General features: G+C 32.5%; 1 protein-coding gene across 2 annotated transcripts; it reads right to left on the bottom strand.

Annotated features, from left to right (window-relative positions):
- Positions 1-5,016: 5,016 nt before the first annotated feature.
- On the bottom strand, positions 5,017-20,509 carry LOC148613740 (uncharacterized). Of its 2 annotated transcripts, none has more exons than XM_088587315.1 (6): positions 20,404-20,509; positions 9,344-9,466; positions 8,961-9,067; positions 8,648-8,752; positions 7,163-7,274; positions 5,017-6,133 (listed from the first exon to the last, which is right to left on the bottom strand). In XM_088587315.1, the coding sequence occupies exons 1-6, from the start codon at positions 20,439-20,441 to the stop codon at positions 5,920-5,922; spliced, it is 699 nt and encodes a 232-aa protein (XP_088443441.1). In that variant the 5' UTR covers positions 20,442-20,509; the 3' UTR covers positions 5,017-5,919. The 2 variants fall into 2 exon arrangements, with proteins under 2 accessions (XP_088443441.1, XP_088443440.1); XM_088587314.1 differs by lacking the exon at positions 20,404-20,509 and adding an exon at positions 10,139-10,302.
- Positions 20,510-20,790: the final 281 nt, after the last annotated feature.

Here is a 20,790-nt window from a genome sequence, read left to right as displayed (position 1 = left end):
ATACTAACAACAAACTGCAAAATGTCATTACTTTGATACCAGAAAGACGTTTTTGTTCTGGTCCGGAAAGAAGTTTAACGAGGTAGTATTTCATAACATTGATGTTTTGAATTTGATGCCTTAAGACAAAAGTAGTAATAATTGCACAAATATTTGCACACACGAATTAGCAAGGCACCGTCTCGAATTGTCTTCTGCATTTTCGGGTAAATATCTGCACAAGTAAACAAACAAACAAAGACAAAACATAAATTGATATCCAAGACTGAAAAAAAATCAGATGATTGCATCCTTTCTTCGGAACTCGATTTCCCAAAGCTACCTAAATATCAGACGAGAAAACAACGACAGACGCACAGGAAAACCATAACTTGTGACTTTAGAATGCATTTAAATGCAAGTCGTCGCCCTTGTTAGCGTCCGTGAACTTTCGTTTATCTACGTTACTTTGAATACATCTCAATAGCATATTTCTTTCGAACTTCAGCACATTGTTTACTACCTTATTCATAGGGACATGCGGGATTTCTATAATTTTTGTTTTTTGCCACATTCCCTTTAACAATGGACTGAAAGTGGAAAATAAATGTTGTACTTGTAATTAAATTGAAAGAAAGATTTTTAATCCGATTTTAATGATTCTGTTGTCTGTGCATATCCTTTGGGATATGTTTGAAGAGTTAAAAAAAATAGACTTTCGAGTTATTTGGAATGCGTAACTGGGCGACGCACTAAACAGTAACTTTTACATTTTTCGGTCCGATTTTGATTTTTTTATTTGATTTCACATTAAAATTATATATAAAAATTTAGATACTTCCTACTGTTTTCAAGTTCAAGGGACGATGCAAAGGTCTTTGATGAGCAACCATAAACTTTTTAAAATTTATATTTAATTTCATTATTTTTTCTCTGCACTATATTAACCCCTGCGAAATGTGAGTCAAAAACTGATACTGTGTCCACATTTGTCCAAAGTGAACCGAGTTTAACATGTTTAGGTCTTATTTTGCTGTACTTGACAAAGACTTTTATTCCATAAATAGTGAGCAGAAATATACACCTTCATCTCCAAGTGAATCGGTCCAGTACTAATACATAATTAAATTTTCGAAAAAAAAGGAAGTGCAAATAAAGTCGTACTTTCAGCAAATCAAGTAAAAAACACTCAAAACAAAAATGAAGTTGAAATTTTCTGAAAAAAAACCAAACAATTTATTTGATTGGTTTTATAGGAAATAAAATTGTAGGGAACTGCATGTGTCTTTACCATTCTAAAACTGCACCGTTGTTAGTTCAATGTAAATGTAGGTCGGAGATCAGATGAATATTTTAGGCTGAACAATTCTAAAAAAAGAGCAATGATCTATCATATCATTTTTTCTTATTGTTGAATGACATCGGAGCGATTAAAACGTCGATAAATGATGTTATTCCCCATTAAAATAACCGTTTTCAAAAGTGAATGCATTTTAAAAATTTGTATCACAAAGTTATCACCCTTTTTACACGAACCAGTATCTGTACATTTAAGGTGATCAAGTCGTGGACATATTGTTGCAAGTATCTTAATTCCATCCAGCGACAACTTATGACATCTCGCTATGTTAAGTTTTTTTAATGAGTAGTTATATACATCGATTTCCAATCTGCTGTTTTCCCGATTGTTCCTGTCATCGGGAAACAGTTTTCTCCATTTCCCAGATCTTTGGTTTTCAGAATGTTCCTTACTCGGTAACACAATAGAGGGACAGTCATAGAGATCCAACACCCTTAGTTTTGCACATGATTGAATTAATTCGACTACACTTTCAAATGTTAAACTTTTGTTTTTTCTAAAATCGGCGATTTCTATATTTCGACAGTTTGTTGCAACGCTGTGGATTGCACTGTCGGTTAACGCAAGACATTGTTGCAACCGTATCATCTTTAAATGTAAACAAGTAGTTACAAGAGTTCTAACATCGCTATCATTAAAAAAACTGCATTTTTTAAACGAAACCTTTCTTAGCCTAAAACAACTGCGAACGAATGAGGCGAAAGTCGATCCAGTTATACCCTGTCCTTCGAATGTAAAACTATCACCTAAATATATTTCTTCCAGCAAAGGGCAATTGCATTCGAGATATTGCAGTGTTTTCCCAGTTATTTCTAAACAGCGTTCTATGTTAAGAACTTTCAACAGGTGGCAACGTTCAGCAACACATCGAACATTTTGATCGTTAAATAAACGAACGTTTATGACAACTTCAGTTAGGTATAGAGGATCAGACGAAGTATCGAATGGTGACCCTTGCAGCAACTCGTTGTAAATCTTAAAGCATCTTAATGTGGTACAACAATTAATGATGTCTTTCATTTTTTTACCGTCATCTTCCTCACGCGCCATTACGCTCAAACTCCTTAGTCGCGACTGACTCAATGCAAATGCTCGTAAACGATCAGCCAAAGCGTCAATGTCCGAATCCCAATAATGTATGTTCAGTGTAGTCAACGATAGCTTTGAGAGCACTTGCAAAGACAATTCCATGTCAATCTTTTTATCAGGAAAGTATTTTACTTCCTGAAGATTTTCACAATTCAACAAAAACTCACCAAAAGCATCCGTCCATTTTAACTTAGTTGAAATATGAATAGCGGTAAGGTTTGGAAGGATGTCTTTTCGACTTGACATCAAAATATTATGCATTGCTTCGTTTGATATAGTAAGTCTTTTCAGCAATACATGAATGTCATCAAAAACGGTCTTGTTATCACTATTGTAAATAATTTCTTTCCAGACAGGAACAGAAACCCCTATTTGATACCAATATAAAGAAACTTTGCACATTGTGTTTAGAAGTTCCTTTTGCGAAAAATATGAAAATATGTGTTGTAAAATTTCTGTTGGAAGATCCTGTATGGTTGTATTAACTGCTGATTTAGACACACAATCAGGTTTTGTTTGATGCATTGCCTCCATATCAGCGGTATTTTGTAGAATAGTGTTGTCTTAATCTTAAACATCTGAGTTTGTTCCAGATTTTCATAGAGCAAGTACAATATGCCACTTCTTCATAGATGCTATTTAAGGAGGTAGACCTAGGGTAAGGGACATAACTCTTGAAATCAGTGATATGTTTGTATCATATTCAATTTCACCAATGTCTATGAAGCTTTTTATTTGCAAAGAATGAAATCAATCCTTGTTACTTCGATGCTTACAAGAGATTGATATAATATGCAGAATACAAACGTTCTTATGATTTACAAGAGTTATGTCTCTTACCCTAGGTCTACCTCCTTAAATATAAATAATTTAAGTCCATTGCGAAATTGTCTCATCGTTCTCTTTCAAACGTTAAGTGTCTCTTCTAATCAAACAATCCTTTTAATACATGTAAATTCCTTGGATCAGGTTTTGGTATAATAAAAATATGAAATCAATCTATAATCACTGGCATTCTAAAAGAAAATAAAAACACTTTGCTTTGGTTATTGCAATATGTATTCATATTGGGTTTGTGTATTTTTCACTCGCCTTGTCCAAAGTATTAGTCTCATAGCGAAAGCATAATTACCTAGACTTGCGTTCTCTTCCTTGATCAGTAGGAATTGTTCTTTTTACTTTTTGTTTTTTTATTTCACAAAAGTCATTTGTTGAGATATGTAAAAATTTTCATAATCTTCTTAATTTTGGAAAAACAACGTCCGACAACAACTGTTGCAAAACGCCGCCATATGTGCTTTCTCAGCAACCACCTGTGATTGGATATTTTCCTACGCAGGGGCTTCCGGTTATCCAACTTATTGTATTATTCAAATGAATACATGTATCGGTGGATTTCTTGGCGGCATATTGTACAAAACGATGATGGAAATAGATACAGCTATTTATAAAAAAAAATATTATACATTAGATAACTGAAAAAAAAAACATATTGAACCTACCTTGTATGAGTGCCACTTCAAATGTCAGTTGAATCGAAGAATATTTCGCATGGAATATTATAATCATTGACCTTTTAAATGACATAACCGGTGGATTTTCTTCTATTGCGAAACGGTATGATATGGATTGACATAATTATTTACGAATTGTAACCTTTGAATTTTTAACCCGAATAACATTTTTAAATAAACAATATAAAAAGATCAACGTAGCCTTTTAAATTTATTTGAAGCTTATCCTTTTCTGAACAATAAATTTTATTTCAAACGTTAATTCAAAACATGTGAAAACACAAATAAAATTTAAATGCTAAAAAAGGGAGGGTCCTTCTTGAAAATCGACGAAACGGGCTGTGAATGAAATAGTCGGGTTTTCTGTTCTTGGACCACATTATAATTGACTATTATAGATAAAACGGTCCTATTCTCATTGTTTTGGGGTGTTCTTTTGTCCTCAAGTGAATACCTTAACTTACAATGTTTGTACACATTGCTCCAACACCAAATACCCTATCGTTTTCTCTTTAATTTTCTCGATTCATTTGAAAATCATTGAAAGGTTTTGTCCTTTTTCTTAAGGCTTGATTTTTTTCTGATTCTTGATTTTGTCCAGAATTTGATTTTTGAGTTTTTTATTTACTAAATTATAGACAAAAAAATGAAATATTATGCAGTGAGTATTTAAAACCCATTGGAAGGTTTTGTTTTTTCTTTCTTTGATGTTTTTTTTGTTTTTTTCAGCTTGATAATTACCCTACACGAAAACCGTCAGAAAAAAAACAATGCTTTAAATTAAGTCCTTAGAATAATTACTCTGCAGTAATCAGAAACAGTTTCATAATACTGATATTTCATACTCATTTTGAAATAACCTGTTTCCTGTCATATTTGGATATTCTCCAAATCGAGTCAAACCATTTTTGAGAATATTACATGCATATAAAACAATATTTATAATGTACCTTACAATAAGCTCATCTACTGGTATATGAATGAACGAAAATGATAATTTAAATAAACAAAGATAGCAAGACATTTTTATTGACAATTTAGTAGTATATTCTAAAATTAAATAAACGATAAACAACGCTACATGCGTATACAAAGGTATCTTCTATGTTCATAGTTTGCGGTAGCAGACGACACTATTAGTATATGAAAAAAAAAATAAACATGCATAATTGAAAGTTTTAGTAATTAATAATATTATTTGCCGTCAGTAGGTTTGTAGAACAAAACACGGTAACACACTCTTTTCATGCATTATATTCAGTGAATGCTTGCAGTATTTTATCTGCAAATTAAGAAATACCCTGAAACACGTATGTGGTGCACATTTAATGAACTTCGAACCGTCTCCACTAGTTACATTTGCCGACGTTATGGCATAATAAAGAGTTCGTTATTCGATGCTGTTTATCTTTGAAAAGTAATCATCACGTAGAATGGCTTGTAGTTAACAGAAGAAGAGTCGTCATATATACAGATATATCTAGAGCATTTGTTCTTACTCCAGCCGGAATGCAATAAGTAGCAGTCTTTCTATAAATTAGACAGAAGGTGATTTATGCATGTAAAAAAAAAAAAAAAAAAAAAAAAAATCGAATTCAGTTTTATTTCTTGTTCAGAGATAGTCACAGATCACATAACAAGTCTTAGTTTTTTATTTAGTTGTTGCACTCTTGAGAAAAATATTATATAGATTGTACATGAAATTTATTTGCACTTTGCAAGAGTTATCCTTCTTGATTTGGCTAAATTAAGTTGATTTTATTGGGAAATGAATGTATGCTTTTCTAAAATATGCATATCGTTATGTGAAAGTATAGCATATGTAGACTGAAAAAAAGCATCGTTTGTTCATCGGGGTTATCATCTCCATGAATCACTTTACCATTGGCAGTGTCTGAATGTTAAATAAACTGGTACTTAAGTACTCAGACCGAAATTTCGACCCATAAAAATAATGATAAATCAGATGATATTTTGTCATCTACTGGATTCCGATGACGTGTGATGAAGTGGAGGCGCAGACGGAATGGCATTGTCGACAGATAAATTATGTCGTAAAGGCGCGGAAGGATATCTGTTTTCTTCTGGTGCGGTATGTTGTTGTGCAGGCTGTGTTTGAGTAGATGGGTACGTACTAATACCAGCTGGTAATTTGATTGATATCTCTTGTTGGGGTAACTTTTCATATCCCCTGAAAACATAATATAGTATATTTAATTTAAACCGTTTCAATTGTGAAATATGTTGATCAAAATTTAAATAACGGAAATGCTTAGTAAAAGTAGATCCCGGATGATTTACTGTTTTAAGTTCCATAAATTCAGCCAAAAATTTAAGGAGGTACACCTAGGGTAAGGGATAATCATGAAATAAGTGGTATGTTAGTATCATATTCAATTTCACCAAAACATTTCAAGCTTTCATTTGAAACAGAATGAAATCAATCCAAGTTGCTTTGATGTTTACATGCGATTGATAAAAAAGCCTGAATACAAAGGAATATAAAGGATTTTTAAGAGTTGAGTCCCTTACCCTAAGTCTACCTCCTTAATTAACTTTACACAGCACAAAATATTCTTTTCGAAAATCAAAATACAAGTTGAAGATTCATCTAACATCGCACGGTTTTTGCCATGGGTTGTGTTTGCATTATCTTCAAATGATATAATTACAAAGGTAACACGTTTTTTAATTGGATAAAAAAAATGTGTCAATCGTCTCACAGATCAAATTTTATATGTGACTGAGACGTCATTAACCCTTTTTGGTGATGTACTCGTTAAATTCTGTTCCTAAAATTAAACTTTAAGGAATGACTGTCATATTCTTTCGGTCTATTTGAAATAACCTCAATGTCTGTGGTGCACAATTGAAAATAACCTACTACACAAGTTATTAAATGTGCACTGCGTGACTGAGGTTATTTCTTCACAGACCGAAAAAAATATAACAGCCATTCTTTGACAATGATTTATTTAATATTAATGGGTTGATATAAAAAATAAAGATAAATACTTTACTTTTCATAATATATATTTAAGCATTTATACCATACAATGGATTTTTACAGCATTAGAAACCGAAAGCAAAAATTCCGTGAAAAATTAAAACTAGCTTTTAAAATGAGAAAATTATAAATAAATTATTAATCATTTTTAAAGAAATTTACAAAGCGACAAATAAAATCTGTTCACGCAATTTCGACAGAAAATCTACCTACCTATACTTCTTGCAACATAGTATTAGAAAGACAGCGATAGTTATGAGTATTATTGTAACAAAAGCCCCACCCACTAAAACTGCAGTCTGCCACAGATTCCAGTTGTTCCTGGCTGAAATTAATCAGAATATACATTTTTGCAAAGAAATATTACAAAACAGTTAACTTGCAACAGTTAATCTTATATAATATACTTTCAGAAGTTAGAGGTTTTCCGACTGCATAAAAAGTGTCGCTAATATTTGCATTTTTTTAAGTAACGTCATCATTTTTTCTAATTTTGATAAAATCGTTAAAATTTGATACTAAAAATAAAATGTATGGACGACTGTGATTTATTGTTTTGTGTCGTCTAGTGCTAGGAAAATTGGAGAAAAAAATAATTACGATCATATTATATAATTGGTTTATACTCTAAAAGTAATTGTACGATATTTAAAGTGAAAATCAAAGACGGAAGTCTTCAAAGTCCCTAATCGTCAAATATCCACTGTCACTGATTTGGCTAACTTTCGGGGTCCTGATATATATATATATATATATATATATATATATATATATATATATATATATATATATATATATATATATATATATATATATACGTGTACATGTATGACTTATACATAGTCAGTTATTACGAGCCCCTGCCTTTGAATCGGAAACTGGGTAATATTACATAAATTCAATGTTATTCAATTACTCATATTTTAATGTTAACCTCTCGTTCTCATACAAGAAAAAAAAAAAACAAAACAAAACAAAAAACAAAAAACAAAAAAAAACAAAACAAAACAAAACAAAACAAAACAAAACAAACAAACAAACAAACGAAGACAAAAATACAAAACAAAACAAAACAAACAAACAAACAAACAAACAAACAACAACAAAAAACATTGACATGTGTTTGATATTTTTATGTTGTGGCAATCTTTGGGTTGTGAACCAGATTAAACAACTGGCAATGAATGTTCATAGCCCTGCTAATGCATATGACCTATAAAGTCTTATAAGGAGTCCATGTGCCTGAATTGGAAACTAGGTAATGTTCAATGCTAACCGATCATTTCATGCAAACTTCCCGTTCTCATACAAGCACGAAACGCACATAGAACACACATGCATGATATTTAAGAGGTACATTTTTATCTCGTATGAAGCTAGAACTATGACTTTATGGCGGTAAACACGACAAGGATCTGCAGCATTATGAGATTTATATATGAATATTAAGTACTGAAATTACGAGTCCAAGAAGTCGCAAACAATATTAGCGAATTAAAAATGTACAAAATGTGACATGCCCTTAATCCGGTTGTAGATAAAAAATGGGGATTTTCATAAACACAAAATCGTTAACTGGAGGATTTTTCCGAAAACGCATGACGTTATACTATTTAAGAGTTTACTTCATTTATAGCGATAACGTAATGCATTTGTGCTTCGTTCTATGTTGAGTCTACAAGGTTTATACATTCTTACCGTGTTGACACGTGTTTCCTAAATAACCCTCTTGACATATACACCCGGGCATGTTATCGACTTCAACACACGAACCACCATTTTGACATTCCTTGGAACATACAGCTGAAATCAGATGAAAAATACTTGAGATGCTTTATCTTGTAGAAGTAGTTTATCATTTCATCATACACAAACACGATTCTTTTTTTTCCAAAACTACGTTTTCTTTGCATAACCCCTTCTTGACAGCCAGATTTTTTTGTTTCAAACTGCTAAGTACTTAAGTATTTCCTATAAATATCCTTATCTATACAAAAAAATAGCAACTCACGAACAGTACACTGGCCATTTCCATCTTCTCTCCAACCGGGACAACACTCCTCAATTTGATGATATCTAGTCATATACCTCTGTTTCGGAGTAAAACATGTTTGTACCCTAAAGAAGGAATATCATGTTTACAATCTGTCCAGATAAACCACAGATGTTTTTGTACATTTACTCATCATAACAACTGTTGAATAGTAGAAACATGGAAATCGTTACTTTTGTGCTTAATTTTATGAATTTATTGCTTTCAAATTAGTTACTAATGAGATGACTTCGATATTTTACATTTTGTAAAATGAATCGTTTACTTTCATTCTTAGCCTTATTATGCTTTAATTTGGCAAAACACGCTCACAAGTCCTTTTGATGAATAGTCTATAATACCTATAACGAGTACATCGTCTCCAGTCAAGATGGCCGCAGCTGGTCGTATATCTTTCTTGACACAGAAATGCTTGATTATATGACGAAAGGTAGGTTTCAGCTCTTTCTCGTGAACACACATGTCTAAAACGAGCGACAATCGTTAAAAAAGTATGAAAACTTTTAAATTAATTTGCTTTTCGCAATTTTCTATTTGATATGTTGTTAAAAGTATATATACTTCGAGTACCATGGACCATACCAACTATTTTAAAGTACCATTCTGTGTAAGAATCGGCCAATGAGTGGCACATCATATTTCTCAATTTGTTTTTTTTACCTTAAATCTATTCAATTTATCTAGAAAACTAGTGAAAAGCTATTTAAATCTATCCTGAAGCATCTGTGACGTAGATATTATTTGACATCTTATATAGGGAAACAATGCGGGAATATTAATAGCGCAATGAAACATAATTTTATATATCAAATATCTTAAAAAGGCAAACTTTACAAACACTTTTATGGTGATTTTTAATATTATGAGGTATAAATACTTGGATAACCCAAAAACAAAATTTCTGCGTTTTTTCTATACACATTTTGCCTGATTCTTAGACAGAGAAAAAATTTAAGTATTTGTCATAGATAGACGTACTTTTCGTAATAATTGAGCTTATTTAGAAACAAAATTTAAAAATACAAATGATTTATGATACAAAGAGTAACTCTAGAACTTCTGTTAGTTATGACTAAATAAATTATGACTATGTGAAATTATTTTTTTTTCAAAATTGTCAACCAAAATTGTCTTACCCAGATAAACTCAGAACCATGTCCAAAGTGTAAGCAAAGATAATGCCAATATTAAAATTCAATGACGAACGATTCATTTGACGAATTTTCTTTTACAGTTATTGTGTTTAACTGTCGTATGTTTCTTCCATCGTGTTATTCTCAGAATGTTCATATTTGTTTATCTTTCTGTTATCAGGAGGTGTATTTGTTCACCCTTACAAGATAATTTTCACCTGCTACTTTTAACAATATTCACTCATTATCTTATTTATTATGTATCGTGTTTGTAAAAATATAATCATTTGATAATTATACTGTGTTTAATTTTCTCATTTTATCAAAAAATGAGAAATTGTAAAATCAAATTGACAAAGAAGAAAAAACACCACCCGGAAAAATAAAGGGAAATTGACATTTTTGTGCAAGTCCTTGCAATAACAAATAACTGACGATGTTGAATGTTTAACCATATATTGCAGTGGTGGATCTTGAGTGGAGGTGCAGGGGGTTGGCACCCCCCTTTTTATTGTGAAAAAAACTTTCCAAAGGGTCTGGACCTCCTGTATAGTTATGAATATTTGGTACTTTTAAAAAATTGAGATCAAAATTAAGCCTCTGTACATCTTCCATAATTTGAAATATTAAACATTGAGTTAGCATTTTATAGTCATTATGGAGATATGCATAGTTTAGATCCACACTTCTTACAGATCATTGGTGCGTTTGTTTAAATCATTTTACGTTAAGCACATGCGCATGTAAGCATGCACGTAACTAAGATAGTTTTCATTCTGTCTGAAATGAATGTTTGACCGGCTTTGTTGAAAATGAATATGATACAAACATATCACTGATTTCAAGAGTGATGAACCTTTGCCTATGTTGACACCCTTAGATATTGTTCAGGTCGTATACATATACATTGTGAGATGGAATTTAGGTAACACTTTGAGTTTCATAAAACTCTGAGAATAAAGTTTATTGTACTTCACTATATTTATAGTAAATCTAGTGAAATTAATAACTATACAAGGCCTTGATGTCTTTTTTTTACCCAGTCAAAAGCTAGTTCTGTTTATAGGGACGTACTCATATTTCGCAGGTTTAATTCCCATTGGGTTATGAAGTACAGATGTTCTCGGGGTTTGTTATTTGACAACATTGGTCAGATATTGTGTGACCTACGACAATCAACACTTATGGTAGCACTGTTCATTTCTTGATTTTAAAGGCATCGTTATTAATCAGTATAATAAAACATTTGTCGATTGTTCATTTTGGTAACAATCGAATTTTTAATCGCCGATACTATTATCTTCGGCGTTTCCCTCATGACTTACCATTATTGCACATATTGCAATCACCTTGTCCGTCCGTCCGTTACACTGTTTAATAACAGATTTCTCAGCATCTACTGAAGGAAATGCTTAGATTTTTGGTATATTGCTTTCCCATGGTGACTTGTACCGTGTCTCCCCTTTTCAGATTCATTGCTCATCTACTTCCTGTTTACCAGTCGACTTCATAGTTATTTTACTTGCTGCATAGTGAACATATTCGTATTCGTTTTTCAGATTCTCCTAGAAGGCAGGCGCATAGCTGAGGCCAAATTGAAGTGTTAGCAAAATTACGGCAGGGGGACTGGGGCCGCTTACGGCCCCTGCCGGTCCTGGGGGCGAACCCCCCCCCCCCCCCCGAAGCTCCGCGGAGATAGCGTTTTAGAGCATCATTTATGCCTCTCATGGATGTATTTAAAAAAAAAAATGGCAAAAGTAAGTGTAGGCAAAAGCTTTTTTGCCTAACGGCAGCTACGCGCCTGGAAGGATTTCTTAGATATTTGGTATATTGCTTTCTCCTGACGACTCCATGTCTCCTCTTTTCGGGTTCTTTGCTCACTTACTTCCTGTTTACCAATCGACATCGTAGTTTTTTTAGTTTGTGCATAATGATAATGGCAATTTTCGTAATAGATTTCACACTTTCTGTTAAAGGGAATGCTTGGATATTTGGTATATTGCTTCTCCATGGTGACTTGTGCTGTGTTTCCTTTTCTAGCTATGACGACAATGGTTGAGTGGGATATTTCTAGCACGACGTAACGCATGTACCATCTTGTTTTGAACTCCAAAAGGCGTTGATTGTTCTGTTTACCTGGCCATCATTCTTTTACTAGTTACCGGGTCTATAATACCGTACTCATTTTTCGTGTTGTCCCCTCGTTTCTCATTGGCTACTCAAAGTTTAGACATTCTCGGGGTTAGTCCTCTAACAAGTATTGTGACGATTCAGACTACCACCAGAAATCATGATCGGGCAATACGCTTCTTTCGAAGAGAAGGTCTTTGACGATATCATTATAATGGCTCTACGCTCTACATGTACATAATAAAGATTTCTATGTTTATTCTGGGAACAAAAATATTACCCGTTTTTGTGTGCATCCAGGAAAGGACATGGCTGTAAAACAACTCTGCTTAAACTTTTAGAAGACTGAAAACTTGCTTTGCAATTAAACAAATATTTGGCTGATTTTTAGATGTAGATATTGATTTTATGTTAAATTTTGATAATCATAGAAAATCTTTTCGATAGAAATCAGTGCAATACCCGAATATCTTGAAACCTTTGAACCTGTGTAAATAAAGTAGATTAACTATTTTTCATACATTTTTACATGTGTATTATTAAATTTTAATTTTTGTTCTCCTCCTTGGAATTTTTGTTTAATAGCCTTCTATATATTCTAGCTAAAGCAAACTTGTCTAGTTTACATGTAAGACAAGACGTGTTAGAATTATGGCATTAGAAACGTTTATAATACTACATGTACAAGCTCCACCTGCATTCTACCTGATTTAATCTGTAAGTGAAATGGCACATATAATTTCAGATATAGCAACTTATTACAAATAACTTAATATGCAAAATAACAATATATGGGAAACAATCATTTAGATATGCTGAGGAATTCGAAGTTGCTTTAACTTTAATCAATTTAAATCCAATGGCATGAATTCGAATTGGGAGAGAACAAAGTGTACATGTACTGCCTGCAGAAATAGATTTGTTAATCGATAGCTGAAGCGATAGGCCTAAAACCCTATTATTTGTTTGTCTTTTAAATTTCCTGGCTTTTTATTTTGTTTTGTTTTTAGCTACACTGCTAATCTGACCTATTTTTTTTTGCATTTACTAGCGCCATTTATGTATAACTGCCTTTTCTTGTCTTCATCACGGCTATATTTCATTTTTATGTATTGTCCAATGTGTCATTATATTTTCTGTCCATTGTTATATAAATTAATTTGAGATAAATACTGTAATCTGATTGGTTAAAATAATTTTGTTACTTCTCAATTGATGTTTGTTTTTGTTTGTTGGGGTTTAACGTTCGAGCAACAATATTTCAGCTATATTCAGACGATGAACATGAATAGGATGATAAAGTGAACATGAAATGATGATGAAATGAAAAAGGGATGGGACACAAGGACAATGGGGTCGACAAATTTTGATTGCCACTGGAAATAAGGAGAGGTGGGTAGGGTCGGGCATTTTAGCCTTTTGTGGCGGAGCCCTAATGGTTCCTACTCCGGGAGAATACCACAGTAGGGTTCTTTAACGTGCGCGGAACGTGGCATCTTTCCCAACACGGTGCACCACTATGGTTTGCGATCAGGTTTTCCGTATTATAGCCTGACAACCCCAGCATGTAACACGCCAGGGGTACCCCATTCAACCACCTGGGGAACACATCCCCGTTGCTCTGTGGGCAAAGAGCCCTAGCCCCCGGCTAGAGTTCTGAGCACTATTTAGTCGCCTTTTACGACAAGCTTAGCGCTGCTGCAGGCCTATTCTTTTAACACCCGGACCTGCACGGGGCCTTCTCAATTGATAAACAAACATTTGTTTATCAATTGAGATGTTTATACTTCTCAATTGATAAACAAATATTGACACGCCCCTATTCTGTTAAATTCAGAGCTACTTTTCTCACGTTTAAAGATAAAATATGTTTTAAAATTAATGCATAAGAATTGGCAATAATAAAAATTTTGTCTATTGAAAAATAACATAAATTTTCCATGTGCATATTTTGTTTATATGCAAATGGAAAATTTATGTTATTTTTCAATACACAATTTTTTTTATTTTTGCCATTTCTTAAATGTATATATATATATATCTTTCACTTGATTTCGGTTATAAAAGCTCTTTAAAGGCTTATTTTGTATTGTTAGCTTGCGACTTTGAATATTTGATTTGATTTGGTTTGATACAAATAATTTACCCAGTATTATTATGTTGGATAGAGACAGTGTCTGGCATATTAAGTGGCTGTCTTTGTAAGAATCATGCAAATTCTGAAAAAATGTGATACACCCTAAAAAAAGGCTACATATTTTTATTTTTGCAATTAAGTTGTATTATGGGTCTATACCATGAAATATGTAATTATTCATTCAAATCTGCCTGCTCTTAGAAGATAATCAACTCTGAAAATCTGATAGATTCTAATGTATTTGAGTGTCATTTACAGAGTTATCTCCCTTTATATTGAAATTTACAGTGCATTCTATATAATTTTTATCTCTTATGAACAAGGGTTATATGAAAAACTGAATGTTGATTTCTGTTTACTATGGCAATTCAAACAAAATATTAAAAATGAAAAATATGTAGGCTTTTTGCGCATGAATCTAATTTTGCATGATTCTTAGCTGGAGCACTATAATTTAATATTTTTTTCGTTGGCGTGTACGGAAGTAGAAAGAGATGTCAGTATAAAAAAGATCAAAGATTAATTATGTTTCTTTTAATTCATAATAATCGGATTTTTCAAAGAACACATTCCTCCGCAATAGTATTCAGAATAGCATCCATTATTATAATAGCACTCTAATGGTACCAGTATCGTATTGCATATCCCTGAGCAGGTGTACTTCAAAACATGGATGCTATAAAAATATAGTGCATTTTCTTTTTGCCTCTCTACAAACTAATATTTTGTCAAAAGATATGAACAATGACTTATAAAATAGAGCGAACATCACACTGTAAGATGAAGAACTTTTTTAAAAGAAAATCTAACATAATATCATAAAAATGTTCCACTGAAAAGGTTGGTTTGGTGAGTACAAAACGAAAGTGAAAGTAGGGAAAATGGCTATTTATAGTTCGAGACTACTTTTCTGTCCGATCTTCGTGGACTCACCCTATTTTCTTTGCGGGAAATTATTTTTTCACATGTCCTTAGAAATGCTACATAAGTGAAAGTTTTGTTGAATCAATTTACATATTTTAAAAAAAAATCCTAAAAATATGCACTTCACTATAGAAGTCTATTGGAAAATTAATACGATACTGAGACCTAGTAAGCCAGTTTTTCAAGTAAAGTTGGATATTCAGCAAGTGGTCTTTACCAGCTGAAAAAGTAGTACCCCAATGCAGGTAACACTTTTAAGATGAATAAGCCAACTTTTGAACCTGATTTTTTATGGTAGCTCTGGTTTTTTGCATTTATGGTTAATCTTTACCAAATTTGGAAATGCATTTTGTTTTCATGAATTTGTATAATATCAGTTCAATAAAATTATTATCTTGACTGCTTATGATGAGCATATCTATATTCATGTAACCTAAAGCAAGTAATACTCCTGCATAAAGGATAGTTTTCAAGTTACAACACATTTTAAGTATGTAGTTAGGACTTGAAAATAGTCATTTTCCATACATTGCCTCTTATATATGAAAAAATGAATATTTTTTTTATTTTTTGTTTTTCTTTCAAATAAATAGCTACAATGAGTTGCCATATAACTGTGTGGTTGATTTAAACACAGAAATGTCACAAAAGTCAACAGCCAATTTTTTAGTGGACTTTTGTTAGTGGTTCAAATGGACAGATTCTAATGCGGCAAGAAAAATAAAGGTGTTTTTTCATATAAAAACTGAATTTTTTCAAAAAGTATCTAAAGCAGACAGTTGTTATTATAATATTTATACCAATGAACTATTTTTCTTGCATCATAGCTATCTGTTTTAAAGAAAAAGTCCTTTTCCTGTCATATTGAGGTCCTTTTGTATCTGCCTGGGGTACCAAAATGGCTTAAAATCTGTATTTTCTGCATATGAAAAGCTATATTTTTTAAAAACTATGATATTGGTATAATTTTTTTTGGATTTATTATAATTGAAATGACCATATCTATAGTTTAAAACAGTTGGTTGTACCAGTCATTATACTTTACTTTAAACAAGAGGCTCCCTTGAGTTAAAGACAAAAACGGAGGATCGAATATTAATATTTCCATATATGGAAGTCACAAGTGGGGATTAAATAATGATTTGGAACTCATAGTACAGCTCATGTATCTACCATGTCAGAATAAACCACAAATTTGCTTAGTTTGGCTAATGCAGCAGCTTTTTATCAAAAGTAATATTTTCTGGCTAACACTGAGATATTAGTCTCATGCCTGGAATAGGGTACCTATATAAAAATTTTAATGGAAAACTCATGTTTATAGCAGGTCAATGATGTTCTGAATTTTCAGTATGAAAATGAATACTCTAGCAGAAAAACAACAACTCTTATGATTATATTGAAATGTTTATTAGTAATAGGTACCAGTATCGTATTGCATATCCCTGAGCAGGTGTACTTCAAAACATGGATGCTATAAAAATATAGTGCATTTTCTTTTTGCCTCTCTACAAACTAATATTTTGTCAAAAGATATGAACAATGACTTATAAAATAGAGCGAACATCACACTGTAAGATGAAGAACTTTTTTAAAAGAAAATCTAACATAATATCATAAAAATGTTCCACTGAAAAGGTTGGTTTGGTGAGTACAAAACGAAAGTGAAAGTAGGGAAAATGGCTATTTATAGTTCGAGACTACTTTTCTGTCCGATCTTCGTGGACTCACCCTATTTTCTTTGCGGGAAATTATTTTTTCACATGTCCTTAGAAATGCTACATAAGTGAAAGTTTTATTGAATCAATTTACATATTTTTTAAAAAATCCTAAAAATATGCACTTCACTATAGAAGTCTATGGGAAAATTAATACGATACTGAGACCTAATAACTGAACCGGACTTTCGGACAAGGAAAGATAATTATGTTTTTGTCGGCGAGTCAGCAGTAGTTATTTTGATAAGTATTAGCTTTCCAAAAAAGCTAGTCGGCTTAGAAATAGCAGAAAGTGCATGGTGATGTGTAAATGTTTTTTTTGTAATCTTGGCAGGTGATTGTTGTTATAAATATCTGAGCGTATGTTAACTGAATATGAGACTCAGTTGTACTGTCGTTTATCTTTTTTTTGTGTGTGTGCGCGTTTTTTTGTTTTTTTTTTTGTTTTTTTTTGTGCGTGTTATTTTTATGATGAAGTAAAGTAATGCTTTTAGATTTAATTTTTAAATATCAAAATCATTAGAATACTCAACTACTTTTGCTGCGCATTAAATGAAAACTATTTGTTAGCATAGCTTTTTACAACTTTATTAACTGATTGCTCTGAAATGTGTTGTAAACTTATGTCATGTTTCATAGGCGATCAGTGTTAAACAATTTTTTATAATGGTGCTCTTGAAAAGAAAAAAAAATATGCATTCTCAAGTGTGTTCTCTTTGATAGATGAAGGCTAGAAGGTACATTTATCGCTATGTTGTTTAAAATACCTTTGATCTTGCTATACGATAATTATCAATATCACGTCAGTCGAGTGAGAATGAGAATTATCGCTAGTTTCTATGTCCCCGCGTGACATACAAGCAACAGCGTAGGAATATTTGACGACCCAAATAACCGTCTGTTTGTTTACTGCGTATGATATAATGATTAATTTGTGGCAATAATTTCTAGTCTACAATGGAAAATGATTAAATACAGTAACTTACCCGATTAGAATGAATAAATCCCAAAATTATCCACAAATTTTAAACGCGACCGTCATAGTTAACCGATTTAAAAAAAAATGTGTATCACAGCTGCACAACATACGTGACGTCACGTAGCACGTCGCTGAATAATAGTCTCGAAAAGAAATTTTGCAGCGCTTATAAAACTTACATAATTAGGTCAAAAAACTGAAAATGAAAGAAAACTAATACCTTACAATTCAGCAAAACAGCGAAAAACAGATTATTAAATATCTTTTTTTCAACTCCCGGGAAAAGCCGCTCGACGAGATAAGCACGAGAAACTCCCTCTCGTTGAAAAAATATTAAATAATCTACCAGTAGATGATTATGTATTAATATACTTAATACGACTTGTTTACATTCTGATGTAGTGCACCTTTCATCAATATAAGTTACACATGTAACATGTACCAACAGCAAATAGAGGAAGAAGTTGTTTTACCTATGGTCATCAAGAAATCCAAACATGCAAATCTATAGTCATACAAACATGTACAACAACAAATGTACACTGCATGTGGCACTCTCACTATAGTGATAATTAATAAAATCTTCGCGCGCCACTTATATTTTTGTTATTGTCGAGCAGAATCCAGCTCAAGTTAAAAAAAAACGTCTACTATGTGTCCGCAGTCCAGTCTTGGCGAGGGGACGGCCTACACAGACTACATGCATAAACACCCTACTTTGTGACCAATAAAATGCATCTTTCGATATGGTGTGTCTTTTTTTTTTGTATCATATGTCATATGTATCATCGCATTCACTGCAGTGCCCGTCAAGCGATTCATGAATGCGATATTAAATCTGTATCTGGATATATCATGTATAAATGGCCCTATTGATAGGATAGTTCTTTTCAAATTAAAATTCGCATGCGCAATTGTATTCAGTATGATAAAACACCTAGTTCTCTTAAACATGTAGTAAAGGCTGATACTTTAATTTTCCTTGTAAAATAGGGAGTATGCTGTATGACCTTCACTCAAATTACTCTTTGCAAGGATTTTTGGAACATTTCGTTATTTGGCAGATTAACGTTATTTTTACTTTTGGTCCATTTGTTGATATTTATCTACCATTAATGATTTCCTTAAGTGTCAGTCCCTGTAATAATCAGGCAGTCAGTGAAACATGGTTTAAAAAAAAACATCATTTTGAATTTGTAATTTGACTATTTGCCCCATCAGAATCCAGAAAAACAGACCAGATATGCTATATCATGCTGGACTATTGAGTTACAATATCACTGAAATGCACTGAAAATGAACATTTCAAGGGCAGATAACTCTGTCAAAAACCTACTTTTTTCTAAGATTCTATTAAAAGGTTTCTACGCAAAGCCAGTGATGCAGAGATCAAATAATGGTCTTTCCAAATAGAGAAAGTATCCTTGAGTGATATTACATTGTTAGATCGGTGGGGTTTTGACAGGTATGTTTCTGAATTTTCCAATTTTGCATGATTCTTACAAATACTTACTTTTAAATGGTTATATATAAGAATACAATTAAAGGTATTTGGTTTTTGAGTCCGTCTGCAGATTCCAACGCTTTTACTGAATGAATGTAAAAAACTAAATAACGTAAAATTTGACTTTATATGAATGATAAAGCATGCACCTTATTCGATTTTACTTATTTTTGTGTGTGGATTTATTGATATAAGAAACGTTGACCTTTAAAGAGATCAGATGCAAAGTATTAAGTGATTCCTGAGAAAAAATGCTACATTTAACAGTAACGGTGTTCGAAAAATGAACTAACCCAGTAAACAGGAAGTGGATGTTGGAGTGGTCTGAATTCGTCGAGGGCAATGTGTGACCCCAAATTAAGGCTGTACGCTAAATGTGAGAAAAATGAGAGGGGAAAATATTCGTAATTGACGGACGAACGATGGTGAAAAAAGGCGTGGTCATTACTCAAAAACTACAAACAGACATATTGGATTTGGCTGAAAATTGATCCTAATAACCTGTGTAAGGCCGAAACAAATAAGAATAATGAATAAGTAAACAATAGACATGTTTAAAAGGTTAGCAGGAACTACATATAAATAACATATAAATAAAACGTAAAAACTTAAGGCATATTGGACCAAATTGTCGGCTTCGCGGCCTTCGTCAGGGGCAAAAAGTATTGAAAAGAAAACTGACAACTACCGACCCACATCACAGAGACAAAGTGCCTTTCAAAATTGATCTTAATCATTGTGAAGATGCGTCTAGTTCAAGATGAATAAGTGAGTATACTAAAAGAAATTGAAAATAGGATCTAGTGACTTAAATGCGGGTTTTGACATTCATTCCAAAGGTGTAGGCAGTACCAAGATAGCTGAAGATACACCTACCTTGTTTTAGGAACTTCCGTTGTTTTTGGCCTGAGCATGTTTCCGAAAGAACACGAAAAATTCTCCCTCTTGTCGTAAATTTTAGTTTTGAGTTCACCTTGTGAAATGGAAACACCCGAATCCTGAAAAGAACAATTAAATCTGTCCTTTACTTAAATTAAATTAAAGTCAGTTCTTTAGGGTAAATTTTAGCAGTGATATTGGGGACGTCACTGCAGAGTAATCTTAGTAGTAAAGACATTAGTTAATCTGATTCCCTGTTCAATATCATAAGCGACCTTTGGATCGCAAAAATATAAACTCAGGTCACCACCGATGTTTAAGCACAATACATGAGTAAATTGCCGCTTATGAAACAGAGTAAAACCAAGATGAAATTATCTAAAT

Source organism: Perna viridis, chromosome 6 (assembly GCF_037379345.1).
Source record: "Perna viridis isolate PV_CMFRI_1.1 ecotype Kerala chromosome 6, ASM3737934v1, whole genome shotgun sequence".
In the NCBI taxonomy this organism is placed as follows: domain Eukaryota; kingdom Metazoa; phylum Mollusca; class Bivalvia; order Mytilida; family Mytilidae; genus Perna; species Perna viridis.
This window is presented reverse-complemented; position numbering and strand designations above follow the sequence as displayed.